General features: G+C 42.9%; 2 protein-coding genes across 5 annotated transcripts in view; one reads left to right on the top strand and one right to left on the bottom strand.

The window, feature by feature from the left end:
* The window catches only part of xrra1 (X-ray radiation resistance associated 1), a 138,721-nt gene that overhangs the window by 35,356 nt on the left and 81,165 nt on the right, over positions 1-22,200 (top strand). The window lies entirely within an intron of this gene.
* spcs2 (signal peptidase complex subunit 2) lies at positions 8,100-21,682 on the bottom strand. Of its 3 annotated transcripts, none has more exons than XM_020521167.2 (6): positions 21,549-21,682; positions 17,896-17,979; positions 17,069-17,229; positions 13,153-13,287; positions 12,447-12,634; positions 8,100-10,513 (listed from the first exon to the last, which is right to left on the bottom strand). In XM_020521167.2, exons 1-5 carry the CDS (start codon positions 21,666-21,668, stop codon positions 12,448-12,450), a joined length of 687 nt encoding a protein of 228 aa, XP_020376756.2. In that variant the 5' UTR covers positions 21,669-21,682; the 3' UTR covers positions 8,100-10,513; position 12,447. The 3 variants fall into 3 exon arrangements, with proteins under 3 accessions (XP_020376756.2, XP_048453599.1, XP_020376757.2); XM_048597642.1 differs by having other exon boundaries at positions 8,100-8,696; XM_020521168.2 differs by having other exon boundaries at positions 8,100-12,634; positions 17,896-17,976.

The raw sequence follows: 22,200 nt of genomic DNA, 5'->3' as shown, positions 1-22,200 counted from the left end.
GGTTGGGGGCGTGAAGACGACACGTCAGCAACCCACATCCACACACTGGCCACGCCCCACCAGTCGCAAAGTGTTGACTGTTTCCAGGGTAACCCAACTGTGAGTGTAGTGATTGGAACGAGGTCAGCCAGGTGGACATCATAGAATATGAGTTCCCTGATTGGGGCTGGTAACCTGGTCCAGTCAGGGAGCCCTGGCTGACAGATAATCTACTCATTCTGAGAGCTGGCTCTGAGGAAGCCTGGACCAGTGTCACATACTGCGCATCTGTAAATAAAGGGTGACTTAGTGACAGCATACTGGCCTCTCCAGAGTCATTTCAATGGTGACGAGAGATGAATATACCTCTGAAGAGATTTGCTCACAACAGTCATCTTTCAGTTAGAATAGAAGCATCAAATCCCTCCAATGTGGAAACAGGCTGTACAGCCCAATGAGTCCACACTGACCCTCCAAAGAGCATCTCACCCAGATCCAGCCCCCTACCCCAACCCCATATTTCCCAAGGCTAACACATCTAACCTACACATCCCTGAACACTATGGGTAATTTAGCATGGCCAATCCACCTAACTTGCACATCCGGGGGAAACCAGAGCACCCAGTGTAAACCCATGCAGGCACCAGGAGAATGTGTAAACTCCACACAGACAATCACCCGCAGGTGGAATCAAACCTGGGTCCCAAGTGCTGTGAGCTAGGGATGCTAACCAGTGAGCTACCAAGGGCTAAGCATTTCTAGCAACATGTCACTATGTGGGGAGCTTGATTTGTTCAATCATGCCATCAAAGACTGAGCCCAGTATGTGGAAAGAATGTGTTATTTTATCCAGGCAAATGACACTGGGGAAGACAAAAAGCAACCAGTAATTCTCCTGACAGCGTGTGGACCTGCAGCATTTTTCATTGTTAGGAGCCTAACTATCCCAGAGGTGCTAGATACTAAAACCTTTCAAGGGTTGACAGAATTAGATAAGGAATATTATGACCCCATGCCTCCTTTAATTCTGCGACACTATCAGTTTTTACTCTGCAGTTCAAGAACCAAGGGAACCTGTATGGGAATTTTCGAGCAGGTTAAGATGACTTGGTTTAACCCTAAGTGAGATGCTGAGATACTGTTTGGTGTGTGGGATTAATGATGTGACCATGCAAAAGTGCTTACTAGCTGAAGGCCAACTGGACTACAAACAGATGCTCCAACTGACTTTGTCATTAGAAAGTGGAGCTTATGAGTTATGATGGAAGTAGACACCCTCACCAGGCCAAATGAGCTTGGAGAATACCATTTGAATGAAAATGATTGCCTGGCGTCATTCAGGACATATCCTGAACAGAGGGACCTTGCATAGAAGACTTTTATGTGAAACTGGTGGGAGGGGCTGTCCTTCACAAAGCAGAACATGCAACTAAGATTAGATGAGGATTCTCAGAAGTATGCTACAATTATTACCCTTAAGGGTTTGTACCAATATATGAAATTGCCTTTTTGTCAGCCTGTGCCATTTTCCAGCAGATACTGAAGAACATTTTAAGCCAGGTCACCCTGAGTTCTGAGGAAGGGTCACCAGACCCAAAACGTTAATTCTGATTTTTTCTTCACAGATGCTGCCAGACCTATTGAACTTCCAGCAACTTCTGTTTCTGTTCCTGATTTACAGCATCTGCAGTTCTTTCGGATTTTATTTAGAATGTCCTGGAGATTGATTTCTGCAGATGCCTGGCCAATCCTGGAGAGTTGCGACTCTACCAAGATGTATATAATAGGAAGATTCTATCACGTATAAAAATAATTTTCCTGAATCTGATTTTTTTTGTTCTTCAGCTTAACATTTGGTGGCTGTTTCATCATTTTCGTTCCTTCTAGACATCTTGACTAACAAGGAAGTCAACAGGTGTTGGGGGTGCGCAGGAAAATGGATCAATCGGATCAAGCATGCTTTTACTGAATGGCGGAGCAGGCTAGAGGGGCAGAATGGCCAACTCACACATTTAATTCATTCATCTGTATATGTTTGTTTGGAATTCCAGTGCATGGAGCTGAACCGGCTAATGGAACGTGCACCGCTGGGGTGGTATGGGCATGCCAAAATCTGAGATTGACAAATCCGTTGGATTGAAAGGCCAGGGCAGCCCCAGTGAGTGGCTTCTGGTTTGGTTTTCATATGAGCTATTTCTCTATGTAGCATGGGTGCCCTCTACAGGCAGATGTGTTACTAATGGCCAGAGATAGTAAGATGATTGAAATGTTTGGCAATTGGAAAGTGTTGTCGTTTATCGCAAACAGATCACAGGTGCTCTACATTTCAACTCCCCCTCCCACTCCCTGGGTGACATGTCCATCCTGGGCCTCCTCCAGTGTCACAATGATGCCACCTGCAATCTGGAGGAGCGGCACCTCATATTCTACCACGAGAGCCTACAGCCCAATGGCCTAAACATAGATTTTACCAGTTTCAAAATTTCCCCACACCCCAGCCTCATCCCATGACCAACCCTCCCTCTCATCCCTGCCTCCTTTACCTGACACAACCTGTCCATCTTCTTTTCCACCTATCTGCCCCTCCCATCTCACTGACCAATCCCCACCATTCCCTACCTGCACTCACCTATTACCATCCCACCTACCTTACCCAGCCCCACCCCTCCTCTCTATTTATTTCCCAGCTCCCTTCCCCCTCTCCATTTCTGAAAAAGGGTCCCAACCCGAAATGTCAATTTTCCTGCTCCTCCGATGCTGCCTGGCCTGCTGTGTTCCTCCAGCTCCACAGTGTGTTAATAATGATGATGGCCTAGCGGTATTATCACTGGACTGTTATCCCGGACACCCAGATAATGTTCTGGGGACCTGGGTTCTAATCCCACCAAAGCAGATGGTGGAATTTGAAATCAATAAATATCTGGAATTAAGAATCTAATGATGACCATGAATCCATTGTTGGGGAAAACTCATCTGGTTCACTAATGTCCTTTAGGTAAGGAAACTGCCATCCTTACCTGGCCTGGCCTACATGTGACTCCAGACCCACAGCAATGTGGTTGACTCTTAACTGCCCTCTGGGCAATTAGGGATGGACAATAAATGCTGGCCAGTAATGCCTGCATCCTGTGAATGAGTAGAGGAAAAAAATGCTTTTAGAGAATTATTTCCTACAATTTTGTTAAATAGCTCTTTAAACATAATTAAATGGCCCAAGGAGGGTATAAAAGGAAACCCAATATTGAGCAAAATAAGATGTTCAGATTGATCACCTAAAGCTTGGTCAAGGAGATTATTTTCTGTTTTAAAGTAGGAAAGGGATGTACAGAGGTAGTGATGTTTATGGAGGGAATTCTAAAAGTTAAGCATTAGACAGCACAAGGCACATGGTGAACTGATTAAAATTGGTGGTATTCCAGAGGCTAAAATTAGAAAAGCAGAGATATCTTGGGAGGGTTTTCTGTCCAAAGAGATTATGGAAAGAGGAAGTAGCAAAGCGCTGATAGCGGTAAAGGGGATTCAGGGCCAAACTGGAGAAGCACATTACTAGGTTGGGGATGGTGAAAGGGCAAGCCTTACCAACAAGGTTCAAAGGAGACAGATAGAAAGGGAGGGTATTGGGGGAGAGGTGGAAGGAGACATCAAGTGTAGGGAGGATGAAGGAAGACAGCAAAGGGAATAAGATGTAAAATAACAGGAGAAACAGCAAAAGAAGGAAACCGTAAGGAGAGACAGGAAGAGAGAAACTGCAACAACAGGTGCAACAGAAGAATGAGAATCTATAAAGTGTGGAGCAAGCAGAGGGAGGCTGCAAAGGAGGGAGAACTGTTTTAAAGATAAAAGCATAAATTGCTAGAAAAACTCAAAAGGTCTGGCAACATTTGTGGACAGAAAGCAGAACTAACATTTCAGGTCATGACCCTTCTTTAGAACAGTTTTATATCTGTTTTTTTATTTATTGTATTCATTCATGGAACTGGGGCATTGTTAGCTGGGTCAGTATCTGTTGTGCATCCTTAGTTGCTCTTGGGAAGGTAGTGACAAGAATTACTGGAGTCTATTTGGTCTATGTATCCCCACAGTATCCTTGAGCTGACCCTACTGAAGTGGATGGGTCTCACTTTTTTAATTCACGTGTGGTCATCACTGGCTGGTCAGCATTTATTGCCCATCCCTAGTTGCCCTTGAGGTGATGGGGAGCTGCCTTCTGTCTATGTGCTGTAAGTCGACCCACAAAGCCATTAGGGAGGGAATTCCAGGATTTTTACACAGCAAAACTGAAGAAACAGCAATATATTTCCAAGTCAGGATGGTGAGTAGCTTGGAAGGGAACTTGTAGGGGGTAGTGTTCCCATGTATCTGCTGCAAGATACATGGTGGCTTCTAGAAGGAGCGGTTAGGCATTTGTAAGGTGTTGTATAAGGATCTTTAGCAAATTTCTGCAGTGCATCTTGTAAATGGTATGCATAGCTACTCATGGGTATTGATGGTGAAGGAAGTGACCGCTTGTGGATTTTTAAAATTTTATTTATTCATTCATTGGATGTGGACATTGCTGGTGCCCAGCATTTATTGCCCATCCCCAACTGCACAGAGAGCAGTTGAGATTCAACCAGATTGCTGTGGGTCTGGAGTCACATGTAGGCCAGGCCATGCAAGGACAGCAGTTTCCTTCCCTAAAGGTCATTAGTGAGCCAGACAGAGATTTTCCCAACAATTGGCAACAGTTGCATGGCCATTAGAAATTTGATTCCAGATTTTTATTGAAAACAAATTCCATCATCTGCATAGCAGCATTCAAAACCAGGTCCTCAGAGTATTATCGGAGTCTCTGGATTCATAGTCTCACAATAACACCACTGCCTCCCCCAATAGGTGCTAGCAGTTTGAAACTGCCTTCACATGGCAGTTGATGCTAGATCAATTATTAGTCTTCAATCTGTGATACATAAATTTTGTAAGCAAAGGTATTAAGGGATAAGATAGCGCTGCAGAGCTTAGATTTGAACCATTGAATGCAGGATTGCTTAGCTCAGTCTATCAGTTGCTGCTTATGCTGTTTGGCCCACGGCACCTCATGGCTGCTGTCTTGAGCTGCTATATCTGTTTGGAGTCTATTCCATTTCTCATAATAATAATGACACACAACACGATGAAAGGTATTCTCAAATGAGAAGGTAGGACTTCATCTTCACAAGGACTGTCTGGTGATCATTCTTAGCAATATTGTCATAGACAGATTCATCTGTGGCAGGTAGATTAGTGAGGATGACGTCAAATGTTATTTTCCCTCTTGTTATAGAGTCAGAGTTATACAGCACGGAATTAGATGTCCTTTAGGACCCAACCAACTCGAACAGTAGTGCTGCTGCTGAGCCAATCTTAATGGTGGCTGTAGAAATCCCCACCCAGAAGTACAGTCTACACCCTCAATGCTTCATAGAAGTGTTGTTCAACACAGAAGAGTACTGATTCATCAGTCAGAATCAGAATTATACAGCATGGAAACAGACCCTTCAGTCCAACTCGTCCATGTTGACCAGATAACCTAAACTGATGTAGTCCCATTTGCGAGCATTTGGCCCATATTCCTCCAAACCTTTCCTATTCATGTACCCATGCAGATGCCTTTTAAATGTCATAATTTTACCTACCTCCACCACTTCTTCTGGCAGCACATTACATATAAACACCACCCTCTGCATGACAAATTTGCCCCCATTTTAAATCTTTCCCCCACACCTTAAACCTATGCCCTCTAGTTTTGGATTCCCCTATCCTGTCCATGCTCCCATGATTTTATAAACATCTATAAAGGTCACCCCTCAGCCTCCAACGCTCCAGCAAGCCCTAGCCTATTTAGCCTCTCCCTGTAGCTCAAACCCTCCAATCCCAGCAACATCCTTCTAAACCTTTTCTGAATCCTTTCAAGTTCAACATCTTTCCTACAGCAGAGAGAGTAGAATTATGCAGTATTCTAAAAGTGGCCTCACTAACGTTGCAACAAAACATGTCAACTCCTACAATCAATATACTCACCAGTGAAGGCAAGTGTGCCAATGGCTTCTTTACCACCCTATCTATCTGCAACTCAACTTTCAAGGACCTATGCACCTGCACCCTTAGATCTCTTTGTTCAGATATACTCACCAGGGCCCTACCATTAACTAAGTTCTGCCCTAGACTGCCTTACCAAAATGCAACACTTCACATTTATCTAAATTAAACTTCATCTGACATTCTTCAGCACATCAAATCAAGGTCCCATTGTACTCTAAGATAATTGTCTTCACTGTCCACTACATCACCAAGTTTGACGTCATCTACAAACATACCTCCTTTACTCAGATCCAAATCATTTATACAAATGGCAAAAAGCATTGGACTCAGCACTGATCCTTGACTAGTGGTGTGCTGCAACCAAAGATAGTACGCAATAATCATCAGGAAGTATCCTTGCCCATGTTTAACCTGATGTCATGAGACTTCATGGCGTTCAGTATCACTGTTGAGCATTCCTAGAGCAATTCACTCCTGCCTGTATACCACTATGCCACCGTCTCTGCTTGGCCTGTCCTGTCAATTGGCCAGGACATATGCAGGGATAGTGACAGTGGTGTTTGAACATTTGGGACAAAGCCTAGACAACTGTCTACTGAGATAGTTCTTCTCTCAGGTTGAGGAACACAGCAGGTCATGCAACATCAGAGGAACAGGAAAGTTTACGTCCTGGGTCAGGACCCTTCATCAGGACTGGTGAAGGAGCTCAGAAATAGACATGGGGGTGTAGGCAGATGGGTTGGCGATGATAGGTGGATGCAGGTAGGGGGTTGTGGAGATTGATCAATGGCAAGAGTGAGGCAAATAGGTGAGAAGGAAGACGGACAGGTTGTGTCAGGTCAAGGAGGCGGAGATGAGAGGGAAGAATGGGTTTGGGATGAGGCCAGGGCTGGGAAGAATTTGAAGGTAGTGAATTCTATGTTAAGGCCATTGAGCTATGAGCTCCTGAGGTGGAACGTAAGGTGCCGTTCCTCCAATTTTCGTGTGGCCTCATTGTGACATTGGAGGTGGCCCAGGATGGACGTCGCCCAGGGAACGGGAAGGAGAGATGAAGTGGCTGGCAACCAGCAGGTGGTGTTGATTGGAGTATACACGGCGCAGCTGCTCCACGAATCTGTCACCAGGTCTGTGCTGGATCTCTGATGTAGAGACCACCTTGAGTGTAACGATGCAGTAGACCAGGTTAGAAGACATACAGAAGACTTCTGCTGACCACATCTTCTCACCTATCCACCTCATCCTTCCCATTGGTCAATCTCCACAACCCTCCACCTATTACCACCGGACTGCCTTCACCCAGTGTGGCACCCACCCCTCCCCATTTATTCGAGCTCCCTTCGACCTCTCCAGGCCTGAAGGGTCCTGACCCAAAACGTCAACTTTCCTGTTCCTCTGATGCTACCTTACCTGCTGTTTTCTTTGAGCTCCACACTGTCTTGATGCTGATCTCCAGCATCTGCAGTTCTTGCCATCTCCTTCTCTCAGGTCTGTACACTGTTTCCTTGCCAGGAGGGTGCTCACATCCCACATGTGATGTGGTGTCAGATACCAATGAAGTGTTTTGGAAATTGACTTAGGATGCCTTTGAAACCTTTGCCAGCCGGCCTTAGAGATGAAATTGAAAATATTTAGGGACATTTTTCCTAACTTCTTCCTCATTATACAAGGAAGGAGTATGGTCCCGAGAAGTCCTGCTCAAGTCGCTTAGGGGTTGCCGAGTACCACTTTTATCTGCTTGCACTGAAAAGTAATTACTTGCCCTCCCTCCCTTAGCAATTCTCATAGGAATTTTTTTGGCATAGATCACCCTGTATTGGCCCTCGCTTTTACCTGGGAATCCAAGCCACGATCAGCAAGTCTCAATGGCGGCACTCTAGTAAACTTTCAAACTGGCAGTTCAAACTAGGTGAGGGTATCCACTGACTCCGTAGCCTGGGATATGAAGATTGATTCTGGTGGCCTGTGCAGTTTAGACAAATCTGAGCTCTAACAGTTTTGAAGTTGGATCAGCACCATGTTATGGAATACTGAGCTCAAAAAAACACAAGACATCCTGCAAATTGTGTTAAACTAACTTGCTTTAGTATTTTTTTTTAAAAGTAGTAATAAATTGGTTCATGAGGGTTCATGAGTACACTGATTTCCAAAAGACATTTCATAAAATGCTACACCAGACTCAAGAGTAAAGTTAGGGCTCATGGAATAAGTTAGGCAGAAATATCATGAACGTAACAATCAGCTGAGTGACAGAAAACACTTTTTTTGAGGCTGGAAGAATGTTTATATTGGAACTACCTGGGGATCAGTGTTAGCATCCCTGCTCTTCCTATCATATTAATGATATTGATCTTGGTGTACAGGACACAATTTAAAAATCTACATGTGACAGGAAACTTGTATTGTGAAATATGAGAATAATGCAGAAACTTAAATCAATACAGAGAGGTTGGTAGAATTCACAGATGTGCAGCTGTTGAAACTTAGTGTAGTGAATTGCGAAGCAATTAAATTTTAGTAGAAAGAATGTGCAGAGACAACATAAAACAAAGGGTACAATTCTAACTTGTATTGACACCTCTTATGAAAGCCTAGTCACATGTGCTAACATCAGCTCTGTGGCTCAATCCATTGTCCTGTGAAGTGCCCGGGATGGTTTCCTGTGTTAAAGATACTACATAAATGCAAGTTCTTGTAGGATAATAACTAACTTTCACAAATTATCTACAATAGCATACCGTCTGTAATCAATTACATGAAAATTGCCATTTCAATTGCTGAATGAAGTGGATTTGATTTCAATCGGTTTCCAAATTACCTCAGCATCACTGTTACTGTGCAGGTAAAACCAGTTTTCATACTTTTAAAGCCTTTTTCCATTCTCGAAAGGGTGGAATGTCATATTACAGGCCCAGTTGCTCACTGGAACAGTAGTTCAAATCTCCAATGGGACAGTTTGAAAAAATCTGGTATCAGTAAAATGTCTTTGAAGCTGTTAGATTATCATAAAATATACCTATCAATCTGATACGGTGTGCAACTCCAGTCGCATACAAACATAGCTGACTGTCAACTCTTCCTCAAAATGGTCTAGGAAAAATCAAATATCTAACCAAACAGCGGCCAATAGTTCAACAAGATCTACCATCACCTTCTAATGCCATAACATCATTATACCTAACTTCAGCAAAGAGACTTGGAAGGCGACATTGAAGCAATGATGATCTATGCTTCAGTGCCCTTGCCCATCTAGGTGGGCTTCAGGAATGAATGATACTTGTTGAATTGCATTCATTAGATAGTGCACTATGACAGCAGTGTGTACCATTACTGGATAGGCTGGTCAGATTGCTTCATGTTAAATTTGGGTATTGTTGTAATCACAACCATTCAAGGGAGCAGAGGTATTTTTATGACTTGCATTTTGAAAGATGAGCCACTCGTTGCACCATACCCAGTCTCCTATTTGGAAATCTTGCTTGGAGCTATAGAGTTTACATCAGGGAACTGTTACGAAGTTGTGTAGAGTAATTGTGAATTGGAAGGCAGGAAGCTAGAACTTTTGTTTAAAACAAAGGGAGAAGAGTGCGAGAGGTCCCAGGTTCAAATGCTGGACAAGCCCCCAAACTGTTAGGAAGGAGAGATCGAACCCCTCTAATAATTTCAAAAAAAAAAATCAAAACACAACAGGCTGGGGGGCTTATGGGCAGAGGTAGAGATCCCCTTCTAATAATTAAACCCAAAACACCCAGAGAAGCTCGCCTAATCTGTTAAACTGTTACAGAGAAGGGGGGGTTAAATGAAAAAAAATCCCTGATATTCACAAGTAACAAGTTACAATTTATTTAACCGTAAACACTGAATAAATTAACAGAATTACTAACAAACCAAACAATTCCCCCTTAATCACTAACTATTCCCTAACTGAGCTAAATTCTACTATTATGGTGTTCCAATAAACGAATCCACTTACATAAACCCAAGTAATAAGAAAATAATTTAATTTAGTCTCAAAGTCAATACACCTTTCATTGTTCAAGTCATAAATGCCTTTCTTCCGCTGATCCAGCTGTCAGGGATGTCTTCTCTGACGTCTTCTGCGAGGACTTTGCTAGATGTGCTACGGTACCTTTTATGGATAGATGATGCTTTCTTAGAGAGCTTAGCGACTTCTTGAAAGTGAACCGAAAGTGAGAAATAAGCATTTAGCTCTCACAAGAAATCACTAAGATCTCATCTATCCATGAAAGATACCACAGCACTTCTAGCTAAGGATCCTCAGAAGATGTCAGAGAAAACATCCCTGACAGCTGGATCTGCGGAAGAAAGACGTTTACCATACCTGTTATGTACCGTACCAAAAACATCTTCAGCATAAGGTGATAATTTCAGAACAAATCCTCACCTCAAACTCAAATCACCAGTCCAACATCTGCAAACTGGTGGCCATATGTCACCACATTGTGTCAAGATAGCACTGCAAACAAAAAAAAAAGTACTTCACTGGCTGTAAGGCACTTTGGGATTTCTCAAAGTCACAAAGGGGCTGTATATAAACATGTTTGAGACATTTATTCAAAGGTCACAAAGGGACACTGCTGCTCTGTAAATACTCACTTTGGCTCATTACTTCATTCAGCATTGAAGGGCAAGTTTCTTTAGCTTCATTACAGGCCTACCTACACTGATGAGATTTTACACAGAATGTGGCAGAGAATGAAGACTGATTATCCCTGCCTAGGACAGGGTCATAGGTACCACAAAGTATCTTGGACATTGCCTCCATGTTGGGGGCAGCCAAGTGCTCACCCACTGCCTTGTTCTATTTTATTAGACTGATATCAGAACATGTGGGGGCAAGAGGTATTTAAAAAACAACTGCTTCAACTCCAATTTGCCTAAGGTTTGCTGTGTGAAACTTTCAGGACAGACAGAAGAAGCATTCTAGAATGAAGGAACTGAACAATGCAAAGAGTTTCTGCTCTTCTTCCCAAAAAAAAACCAACATCATTAAGGACGGGTGCACAGCTGGTTAAGTTGACATAACAAGAGGTAGAGCTGGATGAACACAGCAGGTCAAGCAGCAGAGGAGCAGGAAAGCTGACGTTTCGGGCCTAGACCCTTCTTCAGAAAAAGTTAGCTTGACATGTCACTTTGTTGGGATCAATTCTCCTCTTCTGAAAATGCTGTTGCTTAAGTTTTACTAGGCTTAATCTCCATGTGGGAACCAGTAACACCTTAGGGAGCCTAGCAATACCAAGGCAGTTTGACACTGACAAAGATGGCATGTGTAGGTGGGATGTCATCCAACTATGTGTTTTAAAACAAAACACGGCTACTCTTGGAACAGCACTATTTTGAAGAGCAGAAGAAATTCGCCCCAGCATTGAGTTTCAACTCATCTACCATCACTGGAATTAACACATTGATTCTGATGCATTGAAGTTTAACTTCACCTTCACCTAACACCCACATGTTCTAGGAGACACTGAGGGTAAGTGTGCAGTGGCTGCACTGGTTCAGTGTCTAGCTCACTGCTCACCACGTTAGTCCAAATGGGGCAGAGACAGTATTGAGAACTTGACCCCCCTGCAAAGGTCACCCCAGTTCATTACAATCAGGATCTACACAGCCCACTGGAAAATCAAGCCTGAAATACTGGCCAAAGTCCATCCCTATCTAACAGAAAATGCACAGCTCATGACATCAAGCAGTCTAATCAACAAATTCCTTGTTGGCTTCCTACTCAAGGTGTGCATAACTCCAAAGAGTTGACGGCTGTGGTATCTGGCTCAAGTAAACAATCTCAACTGAAAGGCCAAACCTGGTTTGTTGCCCCCTCTGTTGCCACTCCCCTGAATGATATCAACTGTTTCCCCCTCCCTCAAACCTTCTATATTGAATATTAACAAAGGATAAGCAGCTGTTGACAAAGCTTCATGTGCAAGGAACTGGTATGTGTCAGTTGTAGGAAGGCTGCACTGCATTTCCTCATGAAGAAAGTCTGTATTTGAACATATTTTCCAAGAGTGCATCCTTTCTACCCCTTCCAGCCAGTCCAATTATACCAGAAACACCAAAACACCAAATGCCCTTAGCCCTCCGCCACAACACTCCAATCCCAAGACACCAACTCCATCTTTTTTCACTAGAGACAGTCTTAGGCTGGACCAGACTGGTTGCAACTGTGGAATCACATATGACCCTTCCACAAAGCTAAAGGCATTGTATAAATGCAAGTTGCTGCTGCTAAATGAATTTGGAAAATGCAAAGTGCCCCTCCAACCCTAAGCAGAACCAGTGCTGAATAGGGTGCAATCACAACAAAGATATTTCAAAAAGTGTTTTTTTTCCCCTTTTCTTTGCAGACATTATTTCAGCAATACAACATAATGCGAAGAAACACGCACATTATTTCATTTTCTTCTTCTTCCCCAAGGAATCATGAAGCTTGGACACTTCATTCTCAAACAAATCCATAACCAAGGTACCGGACTCATCAAAGAAGTACTCGAGAGATTTGGTAAACTCCCTCTCCCGCTCCTGGTTGGTTCGCCCATCAATGAAAGTCATCTTCAAGGTGTACTGATCATCAAATCTAAAAGCAGAAATTAACAAAACGCAAAATAAAAGTGAAAATGTAGGTCACAAATTGAGAAAATAATTAAAATCAGTCAGTACTTTGCAATTATCCCCATGAACAACTTTCACTAAAGGCTGCTGGGTCAGGGGCACATAATTAATCTTTCAATGGTTGGCCAAACAAAAATCAGCTCCAAATCCCTATTCTCTACATAAACGAGCTATTAGTTGCCAGTTAAAATGTTGGCTGCCAGCTCCAAAGAGTTGACTGTTGTGGTGTCTGACTCAAGTATACATTCTCAACTGAAAAGCCAACCACAGCAGCTCAGCTGATAGCCATCAATATGTCGGAGTCTGATGCATTTACTTATCACCCAGCCTCAAAGTATGAGCAGGAACAAATGAGACCAGTCTGTTCAGTCAAACAGGGCTACCTCTGACTGCTTAGAATTGTTGTATTCGACTAAAATTACCAACTGAAATAATTAAATAGTTTAACATGAACATTTTTTAAACGAAAAATCACTTCAATACCTCCGCAGAGATGATGAGAGTTGCCAGATGTCACCGGGATCTAATCCAGCTGGGTCTTTCTGTATAGCAATTAAAAATATGCTCCTCTCTTTGTAAGAGGTATAAAACGTGAGAATCCCCATCATAACAAAATAGGTATGCATATGTTAAAGAAAACCAGATATTGTACACATGCAAGCAGTGCTAAAATCAGAGAAGTCACTTTATTACTAACTGTCAGAACAGGCCTGAGAAGCTGAATGGCCTACTCCAGCTCACATTTCATATCTTATTCAAGAGGGTTAAAGAAGATCCTCCCTCTCAATGCCACATTCCTGCTTTCTCCCCATAACCCTTGTTGTCTAAAAAATCTTGAAACATATCTGTCTTTCTTGACAATATTCTAAGACTTGCCCTCCAATGTTGTGGTACAGAATGCCACATGCGCAGTACCCTTTTGCAGTGAAATTTTTGATCTCAGTCCTACATGGTCTACTTCATAGGAGAGATTGTGCCTCCAGTTCTAGACTTCAACCAAGGAATATACTTTCCCTGCACTTAGTCTGTTTTCAGACCTGTTGAAATGTAACATTTTAATCAGATCCCCTCTCATCCTCCTAAACTCATGAATACAAGCTAGTCAATCAAAATCTCTCATCAAAAGGACAATCCTGCCACCCCAGTATCAGCCTAGCGAACCTGTGCTGCACATGCCCTCTAACACCAAATATATTCCTGGAGGTAGGGGGACCAAAACTTCTTATGATACTCCAAGTGTAGTCTCACCAAGGACCTAACATCTCTGCCTCAAACTCAATTCCTCTTGCAAAATACCATTTGCTTGCTGCACCTGTTTGTCTGCTTTCATTGACTGGTGTACAAGTTCCCTATATAACACCATTTAAATAATACTCTTCCATTCTATTTTCCCCACACCAAAGTGCATAACTTCATGATTAGCAACATTGTACTGCACCTGCATTGTTTAGCCACTCAACTTGTTGAAGTCACCTCAAAGCCTCTTTGCCTCCTCCTCACAACCAGCCCTATTTTGTGTTATCGGCAAACTTGGAAATGTTGCATTTGGTTCCCTCATCCAAGTCATTTGTATATATTATGAGCTGGGGCCCCAAGCACTGATCCTTCTGGAAGTCACTGCATGCTACTTGGAAAAAGACCATTTATTTTCATGCTGTTTCCTCTCTGTCGACCAATTCTCTACCTAAGCTAATATATTACCCCACCCTGTGTTTTAACATGGCTCTTATAAGGGACCTTATCAAAAGCCTTTAAAAATCCAAGTGCACCACATCCATTAGTTCTGCTTTATCTATTTTAACTAGTTACATTCTCAATAAAACTCCAGTAGATGTGCTTAGCATGATTTGCCCTTCATAAGGCCATGGTGACTTTGTCCAATTATTAACGCTTTCCAAATGTTGTGTTATCACATCTTTTATAATAGACCTTCTATTTTCCCCAGGACTGATGTTAGGCTAACTGGTCTGTAATTAATTCTGTTTTTTCTCAACCCTCCCTTTTAAATAGTAAGGTCATATTCACAACCCTCCAATCTGTAGGAACTACTCCAGGGTCTACAGAATTTTGGAAGAAGACCAATGCATCCACTGTTCCCAGTGCTACGTCCTTCACGACAGTAGGATGTGGATTCAGGCCCTGGTGATTTGACATCCTTTAAACTTATTGATTGCCCCAGCACCACTTTCTTACCAATATTTGGGGTGGCACAGTGGTTCAGTGATTAACACTACTGCCTCACAGCCCCAGGAGCTACGGTTCGACTGCACTCTTGAGCAACAGTCTGTGTGGAGTTTGCACATTCTCTCCGTGTCTGTGTGAGTTTCCTCCGGGTGCTCCGGTTTCCTCCCACAGCCTAAAGATGTGCAGGCTAGGTGGATTGGCCATGCTAAAATGCCCATAGTGTTCAGGGATGTGTAGATTAGGTGGGCTACAGAGGGATGCTCTGAGGGTCGGTGTGGACTTGTTGGGCCGAAGGGCCTGTTTTCACACTGTAGGGATTCTAAGATACTTATTTCCTCTGATTCCACACCCTCACTAGACCTTTGGTTCTCCAACATTCCCTTTTCTTGTTTCATAGATTATTTAAGAAATGTGGAATAGTTCATCATTGCTTGTGGGCAACTAGAGGTAGGCAATAAATGCTGGCTATCCAGCGATGCCCACGTCCCTCAAGAAAATTGAAAATCCTCACTGTTCTCTTCCTAAACTACCTAAGTCTACAGAATCAATGTCCCCACACTCAAGACCTAAACTTCAAGTGGCCAGTTCTGCTGAGAATGCAATGGCAAAGATTTTTACAGCTTTCTTAAAAAGTGGTCAAAACAGAATCAAAATGGAATCAAATGTGCATTTAAAAAGAAATGTTTTCCAGGAATACAGAGAAACAGCAAGATGACAAGGAATTCAGCTAATCGAAGGGCTCTTTCCAAAGACTCTGCAAAAGTTCCACAGCCCAAATGCCTTTTTTCCTATGCTGTAGGATTCTGTTAAGTGAAGCAAAGGAATGGGATAGATTTTATGCTCAGTCACTTGGAAGATGAATCAGACATTCAGGGAACGAGACAGACCACAAATTTTCTTATCCCCAACTCTAGAGAAAGATTGCAGACTGGTAAACTAAAATTTGAGTTTTTGGGGCCAAACTAGCACTCCATCATGCCCACCACAATAAACTGGGCAACTTCTCTCAAACCTTGACATTGATAGTGCAAGGTCAGACATCACAAACTGGAGCATCCTAATATGTACATAGGACATTAGATCACTGGAGTGGAAACATTCTCAATCTCTTTCAGGAGTCCAAAGGCGCTGGCTACATCAAGTCCACAGTTCTCTCCAGTTAAATGTTTTGAGATGCAATAACAGATTTAAAAATCTTATTGTTAAGACAAAAAAGTAGTAGACTAGGCTAAACCTTTATGAAGCTCAAGATCCCAAATGCTTTGCTAACTACATTCTTGAATTCCCTATGTCCCTGTTTACAACTGTGCCATTTTAAGCCCGCACCAAAATGCATAATTGACTACTTTCCTGCATTAACATTCTTTAAATAGTGGCCACTGGGTCTTACACAAACTTCAGTCATACAACACAGAAACAGGCTCTTCAGTCCAACCAGTTCATGCTGAAAATAATCCCAAACTAAGCTAGTCCCACCTGCCTGCTCCTGGGCCCATATCCCTCCAAACCTTTCCTACTCATATCTAACCATATCTTTTAAACATTGTAATTGTACCCACATCCACTACTTCATCAGGAAGTTCATTCCACTCGTGATCTACTCCCGGTGGAAATTTGCCTCGTGTCTTCTTTAAATCTCTCTCCTCTCACCTTAAAAATGTGTCCCCTAGTCTTGAAATTCCCCATCTTAGGGAAAAGACAACTACCATCAACTCTATCTATACCTCCCACTATTTTATAAACTTCTTTAAGGTCACCTCTCAACCTCCTACACTCCAGTGAAAAAAAGTCCCAGCCTATCCAGCCTTTCCTTATAGCTCAAGCCTTCCATTCCCAGAAATATCCTAGTAAATCTCTTCTGAACCCTCTCCACTTGATAATATCCCTCCTATAACTGGGGGACCAGAACTGGACACAGTATTCCAGAAGAGGCCTCACCAATGTCCTGTCCAACCTCAACATAACATCCCAACTCCTACACTCAAAGGACTGAGCAATGAAGGCAAGTGAGCCAAACACCTTTTTAACCATCCTGTCTATATGGTGTATGCATGACAAACTGAACAACACCAGCAAAGAGATTGCTTTTAAGAAACATGTTCGGGGCGGGGGGTGGGGGGAATGTTATGGTAAGGAGGCAGATGTATCTCCAAAACTAAAGCATCGCCTCAGTACCACAACAAAGTAACTATTCACTGCTAAAAGGAAAGGATATGAAAGGACACAACCCGCAAGGACACTCTTCGACTCTGGAAAAGGGTGCATGTAGTCCCAAACAAGTGCAATTATTGCAAAGACACAGGAGATTGTGCAAATGAGGAGTCGTCCATCGATGAGTCCATAATTCTCCTCATACCCGTACTTGTCCAGAAGGACCTAGTGAGAAGTAAAAATGGTGAAAATTACAGATTTGAGAGCAAATATATACATAATAAAAAGAGATTAAACAATAAATGTTGTAAAGTATACAGCAGGTCAGACAGCACCTGCAGATAGAAACATGCTTCCATCAGAAAGATACTAAGCTGTCACCCTGCCAAGGATGCCCTTCCAAAATCTCCAGGTCTGCCGAACAGTTTGCTCATTTGCAAGCACAAAAACTAAAGGTGGTTTATGGAGTTGTGTAAATATACCTGGACAGTTACAGATGGGCATCTACTCACAGTATATAAATAGCAAGAGTAAATACTGCAATCACATTAACAAAGTCGGTGAAGTGAAAATTGGCATTGCTCCAGAGGACCACAAGCTGCTCTCTCAACTGGTGATATGATTACCCAACAGTTTCCACCCCTCGGGTGAGAGGCAAAGCGGGGAATGCAGATTTTGCAGTGACCTCAGCCAGTGAGAGAATTAAATCAGCACTGTCAGCCCCATTCTGCATTGCAAACCAGCCATCAAGCCAACAGAGCTAATGAAGAAAGAACAGGTTGGCTTACTACTTCAAACTCGACATGTAGTAGTGATTAGAAGAATGCCATGGTTTGGTAGGAGTGGTGGACTGTAACAAAGGTCAAAGATTCCATGTAGCCATTCTCTTACCTTTTTAGCAGCATCATCCAAGGCATTTTTCACAGCTGCACCATCCCACTTGTCAACCTTAACTGGCTTGTCATCGATCTTCCACTAGTAAAAAATGAAACCCAGAAACAAAATCAGCCCATCACAGCAGTGCAGATTTTATTTAAAAGAGCTACCCATTTACCTGGCCTGTTCTCATATGCTCTTTACAAAATATATCTATTTCCTTTATAAAAATTCCACTTGAAATCCACTGCTTGTGTCGTTTCTGCCATTCCCTTTGTTCTTGAAGGTAAGGTTCAGGCTCCCCATTGACTCAGGAAGGTAGTTGTTTACCTACTATATAAAATCATTAATTTTTGACATCTGATCTTCTCCTAATACTCTCATCCCAACTGTTTTAAGGGACAATTTCTCAAATGCTTTGTCTAAATGTGTTAGCATCTCTGATGAGCCCTGTCTATGGCCTTTCTTGGGATCTTTGATGCCTCCAGTTACCTGGCCCCTAAAACACTGCCTCACTCACCATAACACCTCTCGCAACCCCAAACGTGTTTCTTAAAAGCAACTTCTTTGCTGGCATTGTTTAGTTTGTCATGCATCCAGTCCTTTTCAGACTTGTACTTCAACCGTATTTGTTCGTCTGCTCAGCAAATCGTTTGTTGACCTTGATCTGAGCTTTCCAACAGCCCAGACCTGTAGACAATTCACTGAGCAGAAGAGAACATTAAAAAGCAAAATCTCTGAATATGAATAACAGGAAAATTGCAAACTAAACAATATCAATCAGCAGAGAGAACTGATGGCTTTATTTTACAACTCTGCATGAAATTTGTTAAAAATCACATCACTGAAATCAAGAAGCAACAAAGCTTCTTCAGCATCTGAAAATGTTTGAGAACATAAAACTCGGAGACATTAAACCGAGTGACTATCCTTTTAGGACAGAAAAATTTGTCTGAGGGTTGTGCAACTTTGGCACACTGCCTCAGATGATGATGGAGGCATTGTACCTACTTCTGCCTTAGAAATATTCATTCTTTTAAATCAGACACCTAGGGTCACAGGGGTAAATGGAAATGTGGAAGTCAAAACAAAATGAGTAGCCTCCCTTTAAATGGCAGGGCAGGCTCAAAAGGCCAAACGACCTACTTCTGTGAATGTGTATATCTGTAACCCTACCCCGTTGGTCTTGAACGGAAACCTTTTCAGAAGCTAACTTCTGCTGCGCATATCCAACTTATTTTACATACTCAATGTGTTACTCTACCGTCTGGGCTAGAGAGGCATTTCAGTGAATTAACTATAACACATTTATTTAGCATTTAAATGTAAGAAAATATCCTAATTACAAAAAAAAACTACCAATACGTAGTTATTTAGGAAAATGAAAACAAATAGGCCTTAATGTGGGTCTTAAAGTAGGAAAACAAGTTAGAAACTTGAGGAAATTGTAGAATATAGAGCCTGAGAAACTGAAATGATTGCTAACAATGGCAGGGTGATTAAAATTTGGGATGCTCAAGAGGCCAACTTTAAGTAAATGCAGTTATCTTTAGGATTGTAAAGGCAGAGATTACATACAGAAAGGGACACGGTTAAGACACTTCAAAACAAAGATGAGAATTTTAAAACCAAAATGCCATCCGACTGGTGAGCGCATGTTAGCAAGCACAGCACTAACAGGCAAACAAAACTGCATAAATTGAGGCAGAAACAGCATGGATAATTACAATTTTTATGGAAATTATCCAAAAAAACTTCCTTTTCAATAAACAACTCAAACTGTGGGTTATTTTATTCCAACATCTGAAGTTCTTATTCCTTCAAGTATGACATATAAAAGAAATACTGACACCATGCAACACCTCCAAGTTTCACTGTACTGCTTCACTAGTCCTTAGAAATATTCTGCTCACAAGCTCAAAATACTGTTCAAGGTGGGCATGGTGACATCAGCGCTTTCTTATTTTTACTGCATCCAAATTGCAAAGCTTTGCAATCATTTATTTGAATGCCCATGGCCCGGGATGTATAGGTTTAAAGCCCATCAACTGCATTGTGGAGATCGGTTGCTACACTTTAATAAAGATAGGTAAAGCTAATAGGTTCTATAAGAACCAGATGACTGGATCAGTCTACAATATGGTTCACAATGATAAGACTGTAAACATCCCACAATTAGCAGCAATAGTAACAATAAACTATTACCAATACCATCCATCAACCTGCCTTTGCTTCACTCTAATCCCTGCTTAAATTCACTCACTTCCTGATGTAACAATTTCAGGTCGTGAGACACCTGAAAGCTTTGTGTAATGGGTCCTACCTGCTATATTTACTCTACACTCAAATATTTTAAAATCTAGTTCACCAAAGCCTTCAACAACAACACACTTGGACACCGTGAGCCACCTTATCTGCGCAGAATTTGCCACCATTGTGATCGCCCTCTCCTCCACACCCACAGATGGCAGTATTGAGATTTCAATCGCTTGTGCTTTTACATTGTAATTTTTCATCAGACTCTGCTGCCAAACAAACAGCAAGAATAAAAGAGATAGGAAAGCCAGAGACTGAATTAGAGATAGGAAGAGTCGGTCACAGATTCTCACTCTGTTGTTTCTTTTCCAAATAAACTCTCCCACTCCCAACAAGTCACCTACGCTTATTTAGCTCAATTTGAACCACTCAGGAGCCATAATGAAAGGCAATATTGTACAGAGGAGACTTTACTTGAATCTTCACTCCCAAATTTGCTTTCTAGGATCTACTTTCAAATGTGAAGATCCCATGTATTTTGCTTGTGGACAATTCTTGTGCTCTTTTCATTCAACATTTGATGGTCTGGATTTAACATTACATCCATAAGAAACTGGTTCCTCTGACGAAATAGCACTGAGACAATTCTGACACTGAAGCATCAGCCTAGATGGTGTGCAAACCTCTGGAGTCAGACTTGACCAAAGGCTGACAGTCAGAATGAAAAAAAAATGTGCCGCTGTCTGCGATGCTTAGGTATGTTCATCCTCAGTTTGGGTCAGGTCCAATCATGGATCTTTGAGGTAACTAACCTACTGTCCAGGCCACATAGCCTAAGATTTCCCACCTCTAAAACACTCAGTAAAGCAATGGTTCAATAGCCAGCTGCGCTTGTAAACAGCTGGCAATACAACATACTGTGGAAACCTGAATGCTGGAAAAAACTCAGCAGGTCTGGCACCATCTGTGGAGAGTAAGCAGAGTTTACGTTTGGTGCGACTCTTGCTCAAAGCTCACGATTGAGGGTTTTTGCTGGGGGGGGAGGGTGTCTCCTGTATTGTAACGGGCCTATCCTCAATGAACCGGTATGAGGCGCGGTCCTCCAGCTACGTCACTGAGGAGGCGAAGGGCCACGTCGGCCGTTAGCTAATCTGGAAAGGCGCTACCTAGAATCCTGTACGTGGGGGGCCGCCTTTAACTTCCCCGTCATCCTGAACCGCGGATAACGGCATTCCGAGCGCACTGGCGGTGACCATGTCTCCACCATTACCGCCTGAAAAAACACCTGCTTCTCTCTCTCTTCCCAAACCCATCGCCGACGAGGAACCCCTTGCGGCTGCTAGCCCGACGAAATAAAAAAAAAACTTTGGTCCGTAGGCTGCCAGATAGTAAAAGGCGTTGACTCGACTCACTTTGGACAGAAAACCGCTTTTTCCGCCTTTCGCCGCCATCTTGTCCCCTTCGGCCGCCCGAAAAGGGCGGTGTGACGGCCACGAACGGCACGCGCGTTCACGAAATCCAGCCAATCCCATACCGAGCCGCCCCGCCTGCGTCACAGGGGTGGGCACGGCATCGTCATTGCACGTGACATGAGTTGCGAAGGCGGTTGGCCAGCCGTGGGCGGGGGATTTAGAACTACAGGTTCCAGAATCAATGGCGCGCGGCTCCCCGTCCCCAACGGTCGGTCCGTTCGCGCGGGGCATTGCGGGAGTTGTATGCAAATGTCCGAAAAGAGTTCAGGGTGCTACTCGGTTTTGAAATCTCTCGCCTCCCCAGGCTGGCTGGCGTGGTGGTTACTATAGTAACAGCAGCTGGCTGCTGAGGAGAAATGGTGCTAAAAATTCACCGTTCGGGCTAAAGTCGCGCAATTCCGAGGCGGTTTATTCATCCCCGGAGAGAAAACAAAAACATCAACAAAGCAACACCGAAACTTTAAAGATAGATGGTGTCTGTCAGTCACAGCAGGTAAAGGTGGTGAGGGGCGGCGTGAGGAGTCCTGTCTGTGTACCTAGGGTAAAGCCTCTCTGCTCCTATGATGCTGCTTGGCCTGCTGTGTTCATCCAG

Source organism: Rhincodon typus, chromosome 6, assembly GCF_021869965.1.
Source record: "Rhincodon typus isolate 14 chromosome 6, sRhiTyp1.1, whole genome shotgun sequence".
Lineage (NCBI taxonomy): Eukaryota > Metazoa > Chordata > Chondrichthyes > Orectolobiformes > Rhincodontidae > Rhincodon > Rhincodon typus.
The sequence above is the reverse complement of the archived record's forward strand: the minus strand, read 5'-3'. Positions and strand labels throughout refer to the sequence as shown.